This window comes from Phaenicophaeus curvirostris, chromosome 14 (genome assembly GCF_032191515.1).
Source record: "Phaenicophaeus curvirostris isolate KB17595 chromosome 14, BPBGC_Pcur_1.0, whole genome shotgun sequence".
NCBI classification, from domain to species: Eukaryota; Metazoa; Chordata; class Aves; order Cuculiformes; family Cuculidae; genus Phaenicophaeus; species Phaenicophaeus curvirostris.
In genome coordinates, this window is record NC_091405.1 from 11,512,551 (window position 1) to 11,530,758 (window position 18,208).

At 55.0% G+C, this 18,208-nt stretch overlaps 2 protein-coding genes across 2 annotated transcripts; one reads left to right on the forward strand and one right to left on the reverse strand.

Moving 5' to 3' along the window:
- Positions 1 to 456: 456 nt before the first annotated feature.
- On the reverse strand, positions 457 to 5,389 carry USB1 (U6 snRNA biogenesis phosphodiesterase 1). The gene is made up of 7 exons (XM_069868528.1): positions 5,284 to 5,389; positions 4,343 to 4,494; positions 3,345 to 3,528; positions 2,810 to 2,863; positions 1,595 to 1,700; positions 1,139 to 1,222; positions 457 to 854 (listed from the first exon to the last, which is right to left on the reverse strand). The coding sequence occupies exons 1-7, from the start codon at positions 5,379 to 5,381 to the stop codon at positions 750 to 752; spliced, it is 783 nt and encodes a 260-aa protein (XP_069724629.1). The 5' UTR covers positions 5,382 to 5,389; the 3' UTR covers positions 457 to 749.
- A 2,321-nt stretch (positions 5,390 to 7,710) lies between these two features.
- ZNF319 (zinc finger protein 319) lies at positions 7,711 to 11,343 on the forward strand. Its single transcript, XM_069868454.1, has 2 exons — positions 7,711 to 11,088; positions 11,144 to 11,343. The coding sequence occupies exon 1, from the start codon at positions 8,408 to 8,410 to the stop codon at positions 10,067 to 10,069; it is 1,662 nt and encodes a 553-aa protein (XP_069724555.1). The 5' UTR covers positions 7,711 to 8,407; the 3' UTR covers positions 10,070 to 11,088; positions 11,144 to 11,343.
- The last annotated feature ends 6,865 nt before the right edge of the window (positions 11,344 to 18,208 follow it).

An 18,208-nucleotide genomic window follows, 5' to 3' on the forward strand; every position in this document is an offset into this window, starting at 1 on the left:
TGTGCTCATTCACACATGGCACTGAGCTTCTCAGGAGAAGCAGCTCGCCAAAAAAGTCCTGGGTTTATGGCACGCACAACCTTTAACCAAAGTTCTTCTTTCAGATTCAGCCTGGAGCACTGAAACACAAGGGACTTCCAACTTCTCCTCTCCAGAATTCATCTTTTGCTGTTTGGCAAAAGGATCAGATATGGAAATTCCTCTGTAGAGGCAGCAGCAGTGTGAGGGGGACACAGAACATGACCCAGGAACTCATCTGAGCTTACAGTAGGCAGATGTTCTGGTAAGAGTCCAGCTTCACATCCTCATCTCTTGCTACTCAAAGCCTCCTGACTATCTGACAGCACTACTTCCTACTGTGTGAGACACTCTCCCTCTAGTAACAGCTTCCCACGCTACCTTCTTCCTACTTCCCATAAGGCATCTATGGATTTCACAGAGATTTTTTTTTCTTTGTTTTAAAAAATCAGCAAAATCAGCAACCGTGGGATGGCTGGAACCACCAGTGCTGACGGCAGCACATACAGCAGTGAGGACGAAAGCTGCTACAAACACACACTTCTTCAGCCAGCAACTCAAACTTGTAAGTAGTCTGACTTGAGGCCACAAAGACCTCAAAGATGCTGAGCAGACAAGAAGAACGTGGGAGGTGCGTGACAGCCTGCAGCACTTGGAGCTGTGCTTGGAGAACAGTCCTTGGTTGAACATCAGGGTTTTCAAGGCTCTGAGACGCACAGTCCCACTGGCTCCTACCTCAAGGGGAAGGAGAAGTACTTGTTCCCTGACTTGCAGCGAATTTGCTCCCATTGAATACGCAGCAGGAGCGCCGAGTCCTCAAACCCGTCCACGATGTCCTGGAAAACAGATGCAGGAGTCAGTACAAGGAGTGTGGACCTGCCAGGTATGGTCTGAACTAAGTCAGAGATGAGGCTGTTTGCACCTGGAAGCCTAGGACTTCCCTCTGGAGGGCGATTTAACTCACGCTCCTCCCCACCCCCAAAGCTTCTTTTTCTCTTCAGTCCAGTGAAGTTTGTCTTGCTCAGTGAAGAGAATTTCCCACGCTCCATCCTCAGCAGAGCAAAAAGGCTGGACACCGGCTCTGCCCCTCCCTTGCTCCCCACACTGCGTGGGGATGTACCTGGAGCTCCCGCAGACACTGCCCTTCCAGCTTGCCAGACATGTCCCCGACGCACCAGGCCAAGCTGATATGGAATGATGGGTCCTGAAGACAAAACAGAGATCAGATTGTGAGACTAAAGAAGGCTTTGCTCAACGCAAGGAACTGCAGTGAAAGATCTGGTGGGATGCTGCCCTGCCTGGGATTGCAGACGTAGGAGGATCCTGAAGCCGGGAGCCCCCTCTGCCATTTCAACAGCTGCAGAGCTGATACGGACAGGGCTGGAGGCAAGATGTGTCCTGGGCTTTTCCCTCCAGACTTTTTGGACACAGAACATCACTGACCAGCCCTGAGAAGACCATTTCAGTGTCTAATCTCCCTGCTCCTGTTTATCTGAAGTGAACATTTCAAGGACCTCTTACAGGGAACCAGCCAGCATGTCCAGACTGGCAGGGAAGTAAGTGGGAGACACCTCACCTTGTAGAACGTGGGAAGGTCAAATTCCTCCAGAACTCTGTCCACCTCTGAGACCAGCTCCAGCAGCTGGAAATGCCCAGCTGAGACCTCCAAGCCAATAAAGGTCCTGGAGAAAGACAAGGAGAGACAGTGTGCACTCTTTCATGCTGCAGAAAGCACAGCTATCAGCATACTTAGCCCTGCATTCCTACTGGTCGAATTCCCTACCCCTTAACAAAAGATAATTTGAGGAATGCCAGGTTTAAGCATTCAAGGACACTGACTGTATTCTGAAGAAAAACAGAAATAAAGATGTGGTAGCAGGGAAGAGCAGGACTGGATGATACACCACATAGATTTACTAAATCAACTCAGCACCATTTTGGGACATGAAAACTCCTTTTCCAGACAAAGCATGTCCTCCATGGGTATTTCAGCAGAGCAGTGTGCCCAGACGGGAGCTGCATTCAAACAGCACAACTTGCCAGAGGGGTTTTACAGTGTGAGAGGAAGCAGGGAATGGGAAGTACTAAGCTGGAAATCTGTGACAAAAAGCTACCTCCTTAAGGACTATCTGGAGGATGCTTTCTAGACTCCAGAAGGGGAGGGGAAAACCAAGTTTCACTCAGGATCTGCTTTGTCCCGCCCATGACAATAGTGGGCTGCCATTCCCGCTAGATTCAGCAACTTTTCTGAATTTTAATCATCTTTGCTTTGACAACTGAACTGTGTTCAATTGGAATCAGGCTTCTGAGCTGACATCCAGGAGAATTAGCACTGTCTGAACTATTTCTCTCCAGCTCCTGAAAAACCTGCACTGCGATTTTACAACTGGCACTGCTGCCAAAAGACATGGCCCACAGCTCTGCTTACCCCAGGCTGCTCACACCGGCACAAGAGTCTGTGAAACCACAGAACAAACCAGATGGGAGATGGCAGTGAGAGTAGCTGCCTCCTTTAGCCGCCGCGAAACCGTAGCATGAACCTAACCCCAGTGCAAACGCCTGCCTCAGGTCACGTTGTGAACAGACCTCCCTTCAGAAGGCTGAAATCCTGCAGCCTGATATTCACCCGCCACTCATGAGATCAATGGCTTGCGGAGAATCAGTACTGAAGGTAAAAAATTGGGCAGCTGGCTAAGGAAAGGTGTGAAATCTTTGGGGACGCGGTGCTCGCTTACTGCCCCGTCACACAGCTCAGCCCAGCCACTGTGGGACAGGCAGGCTGAATGCTCACCTAGTTTTGTTCTGGTTAGTGTAAACCTTCACTTGGTCAGCCACACAGAAGAACCTGAAATAAGAAAGATCTTATTTCAACTAGTGGGGAAAAAAAGAAGAAATAAAAACAAAGATGGGGAGAGGACAGGATTTCCACTGAGTGGTGGAAATATAAAGGCAAATGCATGCTGCAATTGGACTGAGTCGGTGCAACTAAAACATTTGTGGGTCCAAACTAATCTGTTTTCCCTCTGTCTTCCAGTCCTCAGAAGCCCAGACAGTGACAGAGGCCCTGAAGCAGCTGATGCTCAGTAGTTGCTTGACCCAGATGCAAGCAATGAGACCACCTAGAGTTCACAGGGTGGCACAGCTCTGGCCTTGTCCTCGAAACCTGGGCCCCATGGTGCCTGGTGCTGGACCCTGCGGCAGAGAGGAAAATTCCCCAGGGCTTTCCGCTGCCAGAGATGGCTCAGGGTGTGGATGGTGGTGCGAAGCAGACCCCGAGGGAGAGAGGAGGGTGTGGGAGCACTCTCCTGGGGTTCTGCTGGTCCTACCTGTGGAAGGAGGCCAGGCGCTCCCTGAGGGAGCGGACGAAGGGCTCTATCCAGTGGTAGCGCAGCACCACGCACTGCGAGAGGCTGAGGTGGAACTCATCAGCGGCAGCCAGTGAGGAGACGTAGGTGCGGGCATGGGACACGAGCAGCTCCAACAGCTCCAGGAATTCCTCCTCAACTGTGTCTGCGGGGCAGGATGGTCAGAGAAGGTTCCCACTGGTATCTCTGGGGGCTCTCGTTCCTGCAGGGTCCTCGGGGGTTCCTGTTTCCACCAGGTCCCTTGGAGCTCTGTCCCTGCGGGGTCCCCCGGGGGATCCCATCCCTGCAGGGTACCCCGGGGCTCTTGTCCCTGCAGGGTCCTCCTGATACAAGAAGTAGTTGCTATCACAAAAAGTGGAATGTTTTTGATTTAAGCTAAAGTTTCATCTGAGTAATTGTATTTTTTGAGAGTTAGACAGAATGCCCCTCTGGCAGCGTGCTTTCTTTCAGACAGCATTTTTCTAGACACGGTTCATTCTTTGGAGATGATAACGCCTTGTGTTCAGTGTGATCTGTGCTGAACAGATGTGTCGTCTGTGATCACCTCTGTTTGCAGTCTCTCCCCATCTCAAATGCAAAGTCAGGCCGAGCTGGCTCCAAAGCTCCAAATTAGCAAAGGGTCTGACTGTTGTGAAGTTCATAATAACATTAAAATTAGACCTTGGAAAGGAATAGAATATGCATAAAGATTTCTGGGAAAAATTATCCATATGCATGTAAGTGGGAAATCTATTCTGCCCCAGCTCTTGTCTAGCTGAACACAATTGCTGGACATCACTCCTTCTGTTGCCCAGGCTGATAAAAAGTGCTGGCTTTCTAACACTCCAAAACGAGCCTTAGAGAGTTCATTCACCAGCATTTTCAGTATTGCCCTGGGGGCTGCCATCCCTGCAGGGTCCCTGTTCCTGCTGGGTTCCCCGGGCTCTGTCCCACCCCTCAGCCCCGGCCCCGTTACCTACAGGGCAGGTACACATGGGTGGCCCAGTTGCCGCGCTCGTGGGCGAAGATGCGAATGCGGCCACCGTGCTGGGAACTGTCCTCGCTGGCCACCTCGTCAGGGTCAGGGTCTCCTGGGAGGCCGTCGGGCACGGGCAGGCGCGGGCGGCTGGCACTGCAGGGACCAGGAAGGAGGATAAGGAGCAGTAAAATCACAGAATGCCCCGAGCTGGAATGGACCCACGGGGATCATCGAGTCCAACTCCCGTCCCCGCATGCGACAACCCCAACATCCACACCTTGTCTGAGAGTGTTGGCCAAACCCTTCTGCAATACTGTCAGGCTTGGTGCCTTGACTGCTCCCCTGGGAGCTGCTCCAGCGCTTCACCACCGTATGAGCGAAGAACATTTCCCTAATCATAGAATAGTTTGGGTTGGAAGGGACCTTAAAGATCATCTAGTTCCAACCCCCCTGCCCTGGGCAGGGACACCTCCTGCTGGACCAGGCTGCCCAATGTCCCACCCAACCTGGCCTCGAACCCCTCCAGGGATGGGGCAGCCACAGCTCCCCTGGGCAACCTGGGCCAGGGCCTCACGGTGAAGAAATTCCTCCTTATGTCCAGTCTAACTCTGCCCCTCTCCACTTTATTCCCATTGCCCCTCGCCCTATCACCACAAGCCTTTATGAACAGTCCCTCCTCAGCTTTCTCGTATCCCCTTCAGGCACTGGAAGGTCGCTTTAAGGTCTCCTCGGCGCCTTCTCCTGCCCAGGCCGAACCCCCCCCGCTCCCTCAGCCCGTCCCCGGACTAGAGGAGCCGCAGCCCCCGGACCATCCCTGCCGCCTCCTCTGGACCCAGCACCCAGCCCCGGGCCCCATCACCGCTCCCGGGCAAACCCGCTCCTCCTCCTCCCCTCGGACGGATGACGAAGGCCGCTCCCCGGCCACGCTCGCCCCGCACCCACCTGGGACACCGCGGGGAGCCCTGCGCGACCCGGCCCGCGCCTCCCTCCTCCTCCTGCTCCTCCTCGGAGCTGCTGTACCCGACCAGAGCCGCGCTCATGGCGCCGCCGCCGTTCCCGCGCCGCCCGGCAGGGGGCGCCCGCCCGCCCCGCCCCCCCTCTTCCTCCGAGTAGCCGCCCCGCGGGGTGCAGTACCCGCTCTGGCCGGCAGGTGGCAGCGCCTCCCCCGCATTGCCGTTCCGCGGGGGTGCAGTACCCGCTCTAGCCGGCAGGTGGCAGCGCCTCCCCCGCATAGCCGCTCCGCGGGGTGCAGTACCAGCTCTAGCCGGCAGGTAGCAGCGCCTCCCTCGCATTGCTGCTCCGCGGGGTGCAGTACCCAGCTCTAGCCGGCAGGTGGCAGCCGCCCCTCCCCGCGCTGCGGGTGCCGGGGGTGCAGTACCCGCTCTGGCCGCTGCGCTCCCGGCGCCGCCCGGCAGGGGGCGGCCGCGCGCCCCGCCCCGCCTCCTCCACCGCCTCCTCCGCCGCCGCCGCTCCGCGCCGCTCCGCTCCTCCCGCGGCCTCGCCCGCCACCGGCCTCTCCTCCTCCTCCTCCTCCCGTTCCCGCCGCTCGGGGGCCGCCGCCGCCCTTTGTGTGGGGCCCGGGAGGGCGGGGAGGCGGCGGGCGGCGCGATGGGCCGCGGCGGGAGCCCCGGGCGGGCCGGCTCCGCACTTTGAGGAGACTTGCCCGCCCGCGCCCCGAGCGAGGCCGCCGCCCCCGGGGATGCGCTGAGGGCGGGCGGCGCCGCCGGGGCGCGCGGGGAACAAGGTCGGTATCGGCTGGCGGCCCCGGCGCCCCTCGGCCGGGCTGGAGCAGGGCCCGCGGGGACCCGCCGCCGGGAGCGGGCCGGGGGGAGGCAGCCGGGGGGAGGGTGTCCGTGAGGAGGTGTCTGTGGGAAGGTGTCCGTGGGGAGAGTGTCCGTGGGGAGAGTGTCCGTGGGGAGATGTCCATGGGAAGGTGTCTGTTGGAAGGTTGTCCATGGGAAGGTGTCCGTGGGGAGATATTGTTGGGGAGATGTCTATGGGAAGGTTGTCCATGGGGAGAGTGTCCACGGGAAGGTATTCGTGGGGAGAGTGTCCATGGGGAGATGTCCTTGGGGAGGTGTCCATGGGAAGGTGTCCATGGGGAGATATCCTTGGGGAGATGTCTATGGGAAGGTGTCCATGGGGAGATGTCCGTGGGAAGGTGTCTGTTGGAAGGTTGTCCATGGAGAGATGTCCATGGGAAGGTGTCCGTGGGGAGAGTGTCCGTGGGGAGATGTCCTTGGGAAGGTGTCCATGGGGAGAATGTCCATAGGGAGATGTCTGTGGGAAGGTTGTCCATGGGGAGATGTCCGTGGGGAGAATGTCCATAGGGAGATGTCTGTGGGAAGGTTGTCCATGGGGAGATGTCCGTGGGGAGGGTGTCCATGGGGAGATGTCTGTTGGAAGGTTGTCCATGGGGAGATGTCCGTGGGGAGGGTGTCCATGGGGAGATGTCTGTGGGGAGGGTGTCCATGGGGAGATGTCTGTGGGAAGGTTGTCCACGGGGAGAATGTCCATAGGGAGATGTCTGTGGGAAGGTTGTCCTTGGGAAGGTGTCCATGGGGAGAATGTCCATAGGGAGATGTCTGTGGGAAGGTTGTCCACGGGGAGAATGTCCATGGGGAGATGTCTGTGGGAAGGTGTCTATGGGGAGGTATCTGTGGGGAGAATGTCCATGGGGAGATGTCCGTTGGAAGGTTACCCATGGGGAGATGTCCGTTGGAAAGTTACCCATGAGGAGATGTCCGTTGGAAGGTATCTATGGGGAAGGTGTACACAGGGACAGGGCAGGTGGCCCATGCTGAAGTTCTGTGTCCCGTCCCACTCAGGTGCCAGGTATCTCGATTGCAAGCCCTCCCTTTGTGTCACAGCCGAGGTGAGCTATGTGGGAGAAGGGGATCCTGTGCACCCGCAGGGCTGCATCTGGGGCCTTTGGGCGTTTTACTGCTGGCGGACAAAGTACCGCTGTGTCCTCACGGGCACAAGAGCGGCTCAGCAGTGTCCCTGTGAGCAGAAGCACAGTCTGGCCTCAGCTGAGCATGGGGGAGGTGGGTTGCTGGGAGGTGGGTTTCTCAGATGCTCCTTATGGCTTAGTTTTAACTACAACCAATGCCTTCCTGGAAGGCCAAGGTTTAACTTACTCTGAGTGAGGGCGAGTGGTTTGGTGCAGAGATGGGTGTGCAGGGTTAGGGGCTTGTGGCCCAACAGCGCTTGCTGCTCCCTCTCTCCAAGCCCTGGGCTCTTCCTCTCTCTTGAAGTGTGTTGGTATTCGTGTTGTCTGCTGCTCACTGGTGGCTTTTGATCTTCTCAAAGTTGATACCAGGTTTTACTGGACACCTTTAGAAAGACTGGAATTTTTCAGTGCCCAGAACCCCTGCGATGCCCTGTAGTAAGGGCAGGCAGCACCTCTGTAGGTCGTTGGTGTTTGTGTACTTTTAGGCCATGGTTTGGTAGGAGGCTTAGCCGAGCCATTACTTTAATGATTCTTTTATCTCCAAAGAGTGCTGTGCAAAATACCTGCGGGTTCTGTGGTTTGCCTGCAGGCAGGGTAACACTGAGGGCAAACCTTCCCCTGAGCAGGCTTCCTGGTAGCCTTGCGGGGACACGGGAGGGTTTTTAAAGTGAGCTGTGGGATCAGATTGACTAGAGAGTTGCCTCTGTTTCCTCCGAGACCTGACATAGAGCTGTCTTCTTCCTTGCAGAGAGTGCTGCTCCCTGGGCTGCCTCCCCTGCCCTTTCCAAATGTGAACACAACACAGCTGACACGAAGGCCCCCCTCTTGTCTTCAAGGCACTTGCTGCTGCCTCCTCTTCTTTTGTCCAAAAAAGAAAACACCAAACCAGTCCACGAAGAACTTGTGCTGATATAAAGAGGAAACTGTGGAGTCTCAGTCTCCCCTTTGCCTCCCAGGATCCTAACTGTGGGCTGGATTTTCTGTCCTCCACTTCAGCGGATAAACTACGGGGAATAAGGATCTTGGTTACTTTGGATTTTTGTTTTAACTTGAACCCTTTCAGCCAAGAAGCTGAAGCTGTCACTGGTAAAATCCCATTTTTTTTTCACAAGCATGTCAGAAAGCTGGCAGCAACAACAGCAGCAACCGCAGCAGCCGCCGCCACCACAGCAGCACCACACTGGGGCAGCCACCCTCCCAGAACACTCCATCCCACCCAGCACTGCTGACAACCCCTTGGGCTGTGCCGTCTACGGTATCCTGCTCCAGACGGACCCCAGTCTGCAGCACCACCAGCATGCCTCCCTCCAGGCTGGGGAGCTGTCTCACAAATGTGGTGTGTGTGGCCACGACCTCGCTCACCTCCCCAACCCCCATGAGCACCAGTGCTTGCCAGGCCATGACCGCTCTTTCCAGTGTACCCAGTGCCTGAAGATCTTCCACCAGGCCACCGACCTCCTCGAACACCAGTGCATCCAAGTGGAGCAGAAGCCCTTTGTGTGCGGTGTCTGCAAGATGGGCTTCTCTCTCCTGACCTCGCTGGCGCAGCACCACAACGTCCACAATGGCAACGCCATGAAGTGCTCTATCTGTGAGAAGACCTACAAGCCTCCTGAGGCAGAGCATTCGCAGCCTCTCGACCCCTCGGAGAAGCCCTACAGCTGTTCCATATGTCAGAAAACGTTCAAGCACCTCTCGGAGCTGTCCCGGCACGAGCGCATCCACACAGGTGAGAAACCGTACAAGTGCACGCTGTGCGACAAGAGCTTCAGCCAGTCATCCCACCTGGTGCACCACAAACGGACACACAGCTCGGAGCGGCCCTACAAGTGCACGGTGTGCGAGAAGACCTTCAAGCACCGCTCCCACCTGGTACGCCACATGTACGCGCACTCGGGAGAGCATCTTTTTAAATGCAATGTCTGTGAGCTGCACTTCAAGGAGTCGTCAGAGCTGCTGCAGCACCCCTGCACGCCCAGCGGGGAACGGCCCTTCCGCTGCGGTGAGTGCCAGAAGGCCTTCAAGCGCCCCTCGGACCTGCGGCAGCACGAGCGCACGCACAGCGAGGAGCGGCCCTTCAAGTGTGACCTCTGCCAGATGAGCTTCAAGCAACAGTACGCGCTCATGCGCCATCGCCGCACGCATAAGGCCGAGGAGCCCTTTAAGTGCAACCTGTGTGAGAAAGGCTTCGTGCAGCCCTCGCACTTGGTCTACCACCAGCACGTGCACGGCATAGAAAACCTCTTCAAGTGCAACGTGTGCCAGAAGGGCTTCAACCAGTCCTCCGAGCTGCTGCGGCACAAATGCGTGCAGAACGCGGAGCGGCCCTTCAAGTGTGCGGTGTGCAACAAGTCCTACAAGCGGGCCTCAGCTCTGCAGAAGCACCAGCTGGCCCACTGCGCCGAGAAGCCGCTCAAGTGCACGCTCTGTGAGAGACGTTTCTTCTCCTCCTCCGAGTTCGTGCAGCACCGCTGTGACCCGGCCCGCGAGAAGCCCCTCAAGTGCCCTGACTGTGAAAAGCGGTTCAAGTATGCCTCGGACCTGCAGCGCCACCGGCGCGTGCACACGGGCGAGAAGCCCTACAAGTGCCCCTCCTGTGAGAAGGCCTTCAAGCAGCGCGAGCACCTCAACAAGCACCACAGCGTGCATGCCCGGGAGCAGCAGTACAAGTGCATGTGGTGCGGGGAACGGTTCCTGGACTTGGGCCTGCTGCAGGAGCACAGCGTCCAGCACACGGCCGAGGGCGCCTACCAGGTGGCTGCCTGCTTGCCATGAGCTTCCCACCCCATGGCGGCTTTCAGCTTGCATGTGATGCTCCTGAGCCTCGGCCTCCCCTTCCCTCTCCTCAGTTGTAGACGGCCTCCAGGGAGTTTGGGGGGAAAAGGGAGGTAGGATGGGCAGGCAGGTAAACTTTCCTCTGGCCTCTGTGGTTGATACGCCACCTGTATCACAGGGGTGATGGACGATGCGAAAAGCTCAAAGGGGTAGAGAGGAAAGGAGAGTGGTGGAGAGAGGAAACAATGCTTGTAGTTGCCTGGCATCCCCTGGACTGTAGCTCATGCTGTAGCTGCAGTTCCAGTGCTGGGAGCTCAGCTGCCCACTGCAGGCTCCAGTCCTTCGTGTGTAGGCTCTTTTCTCTGCCCAGCCTGCTGGGATCAGTGGGGACGGCTGGATAACTCCTCCTAGAGAGGGCTTGGGAGCAAGGCAGAACCAGCCCTCCGCTCTCCCAGAGTGTGCTGCTTGGCTGGGAAGTAGCAGGTTTCCCCTGCTGGGATCTCCCAACTTCCTTGGTCCAAGCTCAGTTGAGAGGACCATTTCAGATCATTAGTGTTGATTGGCTGCCCCAACCTCCCCTTCTCTCCCTCTTTCTAGAGTGTAGAAAGGGAAAAGCCATGGGGCTGCACAGCTCCAAAAAGCACTTTTGGCATTGCTGCTTTTGCAGTCACTAGCTGTTACGCTCTGCAAGGGTTCTGAGCGAGCCTGCCCACCGCTAGTCCCTGCCAGCAGCATGTGCTGCACCACTACCAGAATGTGTGGCGAGGAGAGCCTCCGTGCCCTGCTCCTGGTGAGAGCCTGGTGTTTAAGAGCTGCTTCCTGAGGGACCTAGCTCTCCTGCCCAGCCTTACCTCCAGCTCCCAGGTCCTTTCCGTCTTTGCACCGCTTGGGCCGTTAGCGTCCCTCTGGGGGATCAGGCAAAGGGCCACCCCAGCAGTTTGAACACTAAAGAGTGAGGTGAACACTACTAATGACCTACAGCTACAGAGATGTTACCATCCCCAATGGTAACCCGCGCCGTGTCCCAGGGGCTTGGTGTCTGATTTGCTGAGGGGAGTCGGAGCAACCCAGGAGAATCCTTTCTGGCCTGCAGGCTCGGCTTTGTGGGGAGGTGAAGGTTAGCAGTGGCTAAAGGAGGAGAATTTTTTTTTTTTCCCCTCTTGCGGGAGTCCTGTTTTGCCCCTTTACTCTTTCTTTACCTCTTCTGTATTTTTCAGGATTTGCACAGTTCTTGTAAACATCACTTAAAAATAAATTTCCCCTAGCAAGGTCAATGTAGCCTCAGGTGTTTTCCTCTGCAGGATTTTGCTGGCTTTTCATGACCAAGAGACCCATTACATGCCAGTTAGATGCCTTGGAGGTTGAAGGTGGGCTTCAACTAGGTTGCTCAGCAGCCTTTCCCTATCTGTCTTTGGAGATATTAAAATGTTACATATCCATCTATGGAGATATTCAAGCCCTGAGTGGACGCGGTCCTGGGACAGCCGGCTATAGCTGCCCTTGTTCAAGCAGGGGCTTCAACTCCATCTCCAGAAGTCCCTGCCAGCCTCAGCCCTTCTGTGATCTGGCCCCTGGACGAGGTAGGAGTGTGGTGACGAGCTCGAATTAGTGAACAGCAGCCACTAAGTTGCCCATGTGCTGCATGGGTGATTAGGAAAAGTTTAATAAAAGTCTGTGGCACGTACGGACAGATTAGCAGAGGGTTGGGCTCTGCTTGCTGTGCTGATAGGGGCTGCTCATCTAAAAACGTGGAGGAAGGTTTTCATTTGCATTTCCAGCATGATGAAGGGGAACTGGGTGGATTTTTACAGGCTGGGAGAGTTCAGTGACAGATCTGACCCTGGGGCTGAATCTTCTTCATGCACAGCTTTAAGGAGGTTAAAGCAGACATTGCTCTCTGCTGCCCAAGGAGGAGGAACTGTTGGTTATCTTACTTCATGCTGCCTCAAAGATGTAGAACTTCCTACCAAGTTTTCTGTCCATGTTTCTTTTTCCTTTTTCTTTCCTTTTTCCTTTTTTTTTTTAAAGCAGTTTGTTAATATTCATTAAAAAATACTCTGTAGTTTAACTTGATGTCATACTGGATCTTTTTTTTAAAAAAAGATGTGATAACTTGGATTTTTAAAGAGCTCTTTGGTTCTGGGTAGCTGGGTTTTTTTGCTGTTTAATGTGTAAAGTTCAGTGTATGCTTGCTTTGCTGTAGGAGTAAAAATGAGGAGTAAAACCAAGGAAGGCTAATCCTATCTTTACAGAAGGGCTTGGTGGTTACAGAGGCTGCAAGCAGGGGACTTTGGCCGGCCAGGTTAGCCTTAGGCCACACGCTCTTTTCTGAAGCAGTTCAGCGCAGCTGCTCTAGGTCCCACAGCACCAGGGGTTCAGCAGTGTGACACAGGCAGCCAGGATCAGTGCCCGCATCTAGGAGCTTGCAGAGAGGCTCATCTTTAGTAAGAGGAGGATGTGAAATAGAGGGTGCTGGAGCCTCCAGGGGATTTTTTTTTGGCTGTATTTCTTTCTGGAGCAGCTGCTGGCGCTACAGAAGGGGTTTAGCAAATGGTTAGCATGGTCCCTGGATGGCTGTGCCCTGCTCTCTGCCTTCCCTGGGGGCCTGAGGGGCTGGACAGCCTCGGGTGCTTGGGGCAGAGCGGGAGGTGGTGGGCCCCGACTCAGCTTCACACCACACACTGGCCACAGAGCTGCCACATACTGTCCCCTTCGTACCAGCTGGGCACGGGGACTGTTGGGGGGCATTTCCCTCAGGCTGAACAGCTGGGAAAGCCCCGAGCATCCCAGCAAGAAGCCCCAGCTTTGCTTAGGATGTGGAAACAGCCAAGCAACACCCTGGGCAGAAAGACAATCCTGAGGGCAGTACGCTTGGGGCCCCATGCTGGGGCAGGGGGACAGGGGATGCTGCGGGGACCTCAGTGAGGACAAGCCCAGGTTGCCAGCCGATGCCTGTGAGTAGGTGCCTCCAGGTTCAAAAACATCTTGGTGCAGCGTTAGAGCATCATTAAGTAGGACTGGCCGTAGGTCTTATCATCTTGGCTCCTGCTGTCAGACCTGAGTGCTGGTGCGTGGAGGACCTGTGCAGAGCAGGCAGCTGGGCGGGTGACGGGAGTCTTGAGTATATTTTTATAGGGAGATTGTCTAGGAAGTGGCTTTGTTGCGTACAGGCAGTCTAGGAGAGCAGGTCGATCTCCGTTGCTGCGCCTTTGGGTCATGTTTCATCCCATGAGGTGAGAGGTGATGGAAATAGCAGGAGGTGCTGCTGGGTGAGGAGGCAGGGCTTGGCCTGGGGGGCTGATGGCCCCTGAGCATCACACTGTGAAGGGCTCTCTGCTAACTCCTGGTGTTTCCTTTTCAAACCAAAGACCAGTTGTGGCCAAAGCCTCTTGGAAGTAAAATGTGTTTCTACTCTGTACCTGTGCTGCACTTTGCTTCTGACACTTATTTCAAGAGACTTTCTGGCTTCTTCATGCTGCCTCTCCTTGGCCTCTCATGTCACTCGTTGCCCTGCGGCGCCTAAGAGGGTCACTGTGCTGGAGCTTGTGTTGTGTCGGCTCTGTGGCAAGTCCTTGTGCGTGTCTTCAAGACTCACTTACCAGACTGGCTGGGGATGGTCCCTCCCAAAGGGTTGTTCTGTCTGGCTGCAGCTTGAGCATGGGATGTGGCTGGGGAGGCTGCAGGGAGGGTTAGGCTGGCTGAAGTTGGTGTGGGTGTTGTCCAGGAGATAAATCCTGTTCTCTAGGCTGCTGTTCCTCTGGCTGCCCAGGTCCAGGAAGAAAGCAGTCTGTTACCTGGGCTTTTATACCATCTTCACTCCTGCTTACCTGCGGGATGATTTTATGTGTGTGGCAGCCCCTTCTCCTCTGCAGCTCTTTTGCTTGTAGTTTTGGAAGACCTTCTAGGCTGCTTTGCCCTCTGTTTGGTTCTTTAGTTGTAAGTAATGGTTTGGTTTTCAGCCCTTTTTCCATTTTGATTGCGAGTTCTCTACTCCACCCCAATGGAATGCCTGTTCCAGGCTGGGTCTAGGTGATACTGAGCCACTGATGATGAGGTCAGGTGGTTGGGACCTGAATCTTGCTGGAATCTAGCAGGTGCTTCTGGTCCTTGTGCCTGTGGGTTATCCATCTCGCTGAGCACAGGCAATACCTGTGGCCAGGCAGCTTGGCTTGGCTGGATCGTGTCTGCAGTAGAGCTGGCTCTGGCAAGCAAGTCCGAGCCAGGACCAGGAGCCAGAGCAGAGCTGTAGGAAATGGCCACTGTGGTAGGAGAGGTCATTCCTTCGGTGGATCCCTTTGCCGCTTCTCCAGAGCTGAGGGTGAAGTCAGTGGAGGGCTGTCAGACGTTTCTGGGGGGAAGTCGTGGCCCTGGGCTGGGGTTGGACCCCTCTGTTCCCCTGGAATGCCTGCGGAGTGGCTGTGTGCATCAGGCAAGCGGCTGAGCTGAATTAGCCGTGGCACAGACACCCCTGGGACCGCAGGTATGCCCAGATGGCCTGGCCAGCTCTCCAGGGAGTAGATTCCATCTCTGCACTCTGGATGGGACAGCACGCACGCTTTGGTCTTGGGGCCCGCATGCTGGAGTGGAGAGGGGGAAATCATCCTCTGACAGTGGTTTGGGGCCATCGCTGGATGTTCAAGCCTGGTCTTGTACTGTTAGGAGGGAGGAGAGCACTTTCTATGCTTCCTTCGAGTATTTACCATCAAGTCCAGACTGCAGCCAGAGCCTGGCTTATTAATAATAAGCAAAAACCCCTTGTTTTTCAGAGTTTGACTCTTCCTCCCTTGGGTGGCAAGTTCACCTGAAGGAAGATACCTGCATATGCAGGTGTAAATGCTGAGATGCAATAATGGCAGGTTGGAAAGGTCTGGAGAGGGTAGGTCTCCTCCAGGCCTGGGTGAACCCAGCTTCTCTCCAGTTGCCGGGCTTCCTCTGTGGCTTCTCCCAGCAGCAGCCACTGTGCATTCTGGACATGGAGATGCTGCTCTTGCAGCATGCCTGGGGTGCTTGGTGGGGAGAGCAGGACCACAGGTAGGGGCTGGACCATAGTCTTGCCTCTGAATGCCTCTGAGCTATGGATCTGAGGGAATTACATGGCTGGTGTGGTTCTCGGACTCCTCCTAACCTGCACTCATGCCTCTGGCAGAGTTCCCAGGGCCGTGGGAAGTTGCGGACAAGGACGATGAGGTTTGTGTGGCTTGCAGTGCCTTTAACACTGCTCTCCATGTGTTTCTAAGATGATACTTCATGTATGTGTGTATATATATTGTATTAACACATCCCGCTCTTCTGTGTGATTGTCAAATTGTTTTGCTTTACTAATAAATTTATAGTTATTTATACCTTTCTGTGGATGTTTAAGATTTTTAGAGTGGAGGCCGTGTGCTGGGCATCGCCTCACCTGTCTGTCTTTGTGCTCTGTCTGGCTCTACTTGATTTTTTTTTCCATGTGTTTTTTTTCTTTGCCTCAAACTTTTTTACTGGAGAAATGGTGCTTCATCTACCTGGTAATATTAAAAGCTGAGATGCAGGCTCTCAGGGACTGAAAGCACAAGCAGGCAGAGTCTGCAGTGTTGTTTTGCCCCTTGCTAGAGGGGGGCTGCTCCCTCCCCAGAGCACCGCTGGCTGCTGGGGCTTCAGGGCAGAAGCGAGCAGGATTCTCTGCCTGCCAGAAAGGAGCGATTGTTTAGGAGGCAGAAGTTGATGCACGTTGTGATCCAAGGACCTCAACCCCATGCAGCTTTCCCAGAGGGTTTTTTTGCATCCCTTCCATCCTGTGATAGCAAGAGAGAAGCCCGCTACCTGCAGATGTCCTGACTTGCTCCATCCCACACCCCGGCCAGGTGAGATGTGTGTCTGTCTCCAGGTCACTGAAAAAAAGCTTCTGGCTGAAGGTTTGGGAAGGAGATGGGATGGGACAAGAGGCAAGAGTGGGGACAGCACTCTACTCAGGATCCTGTGTCTGGGACATGTCTCAGTATCCCTTCTTGGCTGGCTGCTCCATTCAGAGCTCCTTAAATTATAGTGGAGAACTGCTCAGGAGGAGGAGTGTCTGCATCTCGTGGAAGGGGCAGGACCCTGTTCCCTTTTGCTGATGCTGATACCAGGTCACCAGTCCCTCTGAGGCAGCTGGACAATGCCTGGTGGCAGAAGGGCGATACTTTTCCCAGCTGCCCCAAATTCTTGTTCCTGGCTGGATGATTTCCATGGGAAGATGAAAAGTTAAACCGCAGCTGATAGTTCTAAGCTGTGCCCATAATTGAATTTTGTGGTTTGAGGAAATAACTCCGTGTCCTCAGGGCAGGCAAGCAAAGTGCTTTGGCACCACTGATACTTTACATGGGCTGTTACTCTCTAGTCTTTGATTTCCATAAATCACAGCAAAGCTGTGCATGTGCTGGAGCCCCAGGATCTGGCTGTGGGAAGACCAGGAGCGGCTGGTGGGAGAAACATCCTCTCATCATCTTATAAAGAGTCCCTTAAGGTCTGTTTGCTTTTCCAGAAAGCCTTACCTACTTGGCAGCTGTTTTCTGTGCAGGTACAATAACATGGCCAATCCCTCCTGCCTTACCCCACAAGTGTAAAAGCTAGGGATGCAAACGAAAGGAAAGCCGAAGTGGACAGAAAGTAATTCTTCAGCAAATCATAGAATCATGGAATCACCAGGTTGGAAAAGACCCATTGGATGTGCCAGGAGTGGTGGCAGCATCACCCAGGTGAGGAGCTGAACCTTCCCCTTCCTTCCTGAGGTTGTTCCTGGGCATTTACTTGCATAACTAAGTTGAAGACCTTTCCAGGCAGGTTTGCCTCTGAGATGAATTGTCTTCAGAGTGTTCTTGGAGGAGATGCAGGTTTAGCTATCAACAGATGCTGCTTTTTTGAACCCCTTGCTGCAGGATTTCATGAGCCTACAAAAGTCCATTTTAACTGTCCCTGTGTTTTTGCTCTTTCAGGCAGCTCTGTCTTCTCAGGTGGGACCTGGGCAGCCTCCTGCAAGGTGGGACCTGTGCTGCTTCCACTGCTGATACTGCTGCAAGGGCAGTGCCTTGATTTAATATCACACCTGTCCTGTAGCCACTGCTGCTCCCCAGGAGCTGGCACTTAGGCCTGCTGGGCACACCACAGCTTGCTGTCTTTGCAGGAGTGTTTTTTCCTGGTGATCAAGTGTTTTCAAGACTTTGCACAGCAGTCCCTGTGCCCTGCTTTCAGAGCCAGGGCCTGGCACAGGGGTCAGCATCCCTCCCCGAGCAGAAAGCAGTGTTTGCACTGCTTTGTGGAGGCAGGAATTACAGGCACCTGAAGTCACCGACAGATTAATCTGAGATTTTCTTTTTTGGGAACATCTCCTGCCTTGGTGCTTGGTGCTCCCCTGCTCCTGCAGGCTGGCGATGGAGGCAGCATCCCAGTGGTGACCAAGGGCATCTTGGCTTGTATCAGAAACGGCGTGGCCAGCAGGTCCAGGGAGGTTCTTCTCCCTCTGTACTTGGCACTGGTGAGACCGCTCCTCGAATCCTGTGTCCAGTTCTGGGCCCCTCACCACAAGAAGGATGTTGAGGCTCTGGAGCGAGTCCAGAGAAGAGCAACAAAGCTGGGGAGGGGGCTGGAGGGGGCTCTTGGGAAAGAGGAATCGGGCCAGGAGGTTCCAGTGCTGCTCCAGGGAGCTCTGGCCAAACGCTGAAGCTGGGGCTGGATGTCTTGCAGCAAAGCTGAGCCTGTACTAGGATTCCAGGGTGTGACCATGGCTGAGATTAGGGTCGATGGGAAAGACTGGCAGTCTTGCAGGGCTAGAGGTAAACGGATCAAGCAACAATTGGCAGGCTCAGCAAGAGGAGGCTTAACTCAGCCTGGCACAGATTTTCTTCTTCTCCTACCCCAGATCATCTGGGGCCTGGGCAGAGCTGCAGGCACAGCTTCATCAGTCACATCACCCTCGCATCGCTCCTCGGGGTATCAGCAGCATCGTTGCTGCTTGTCTGCAAATCCCTGCACCCACCTGCACCTCAGCAAGATAAGAGCCTTCTCCACATTGCTGCTGTGCTTGCACAAAGCTGGTGAGTGACTGGGGTAGCTTTGACTTCTCCAGGAATTTTGAGAATTCTCAAACCTGCTTGATTTTTGGGTTTTCTTTGCTCTATCCTA

Bases quoted from the DNA above. Each gene is read 5' to 3' on its own strand.
- ZNF319 (XM_069868454.1), top strand. From the start codon at position 8,408: ATGTCAGAAAGCTGGCAGCAACAACAGCAGCAACCGCAGCAGCCGCCG.
- USB1 (XM_069868528.1), bottom strand. From the start codon at position 5,381: ATGAGCGCGGCTCTGGTCGGGTACAGCAGCTCCGAGGAGGAGCAGGAG. The intron at 3,529-4,342 runs GTAGGTAACGGG...CCTGCCCCGCAG, and splicing joins CACCCATGTGTACCTGCCCT to ACACAGTTGAGGAGGAATTC. The intron at 855-1,138 runs GTACATCCCCAC...TCTGTTTTCCAG, and splicing joins AGTGTCTGCGGGAGCTCCAG to GACATCGTGGACGGGTTTGA.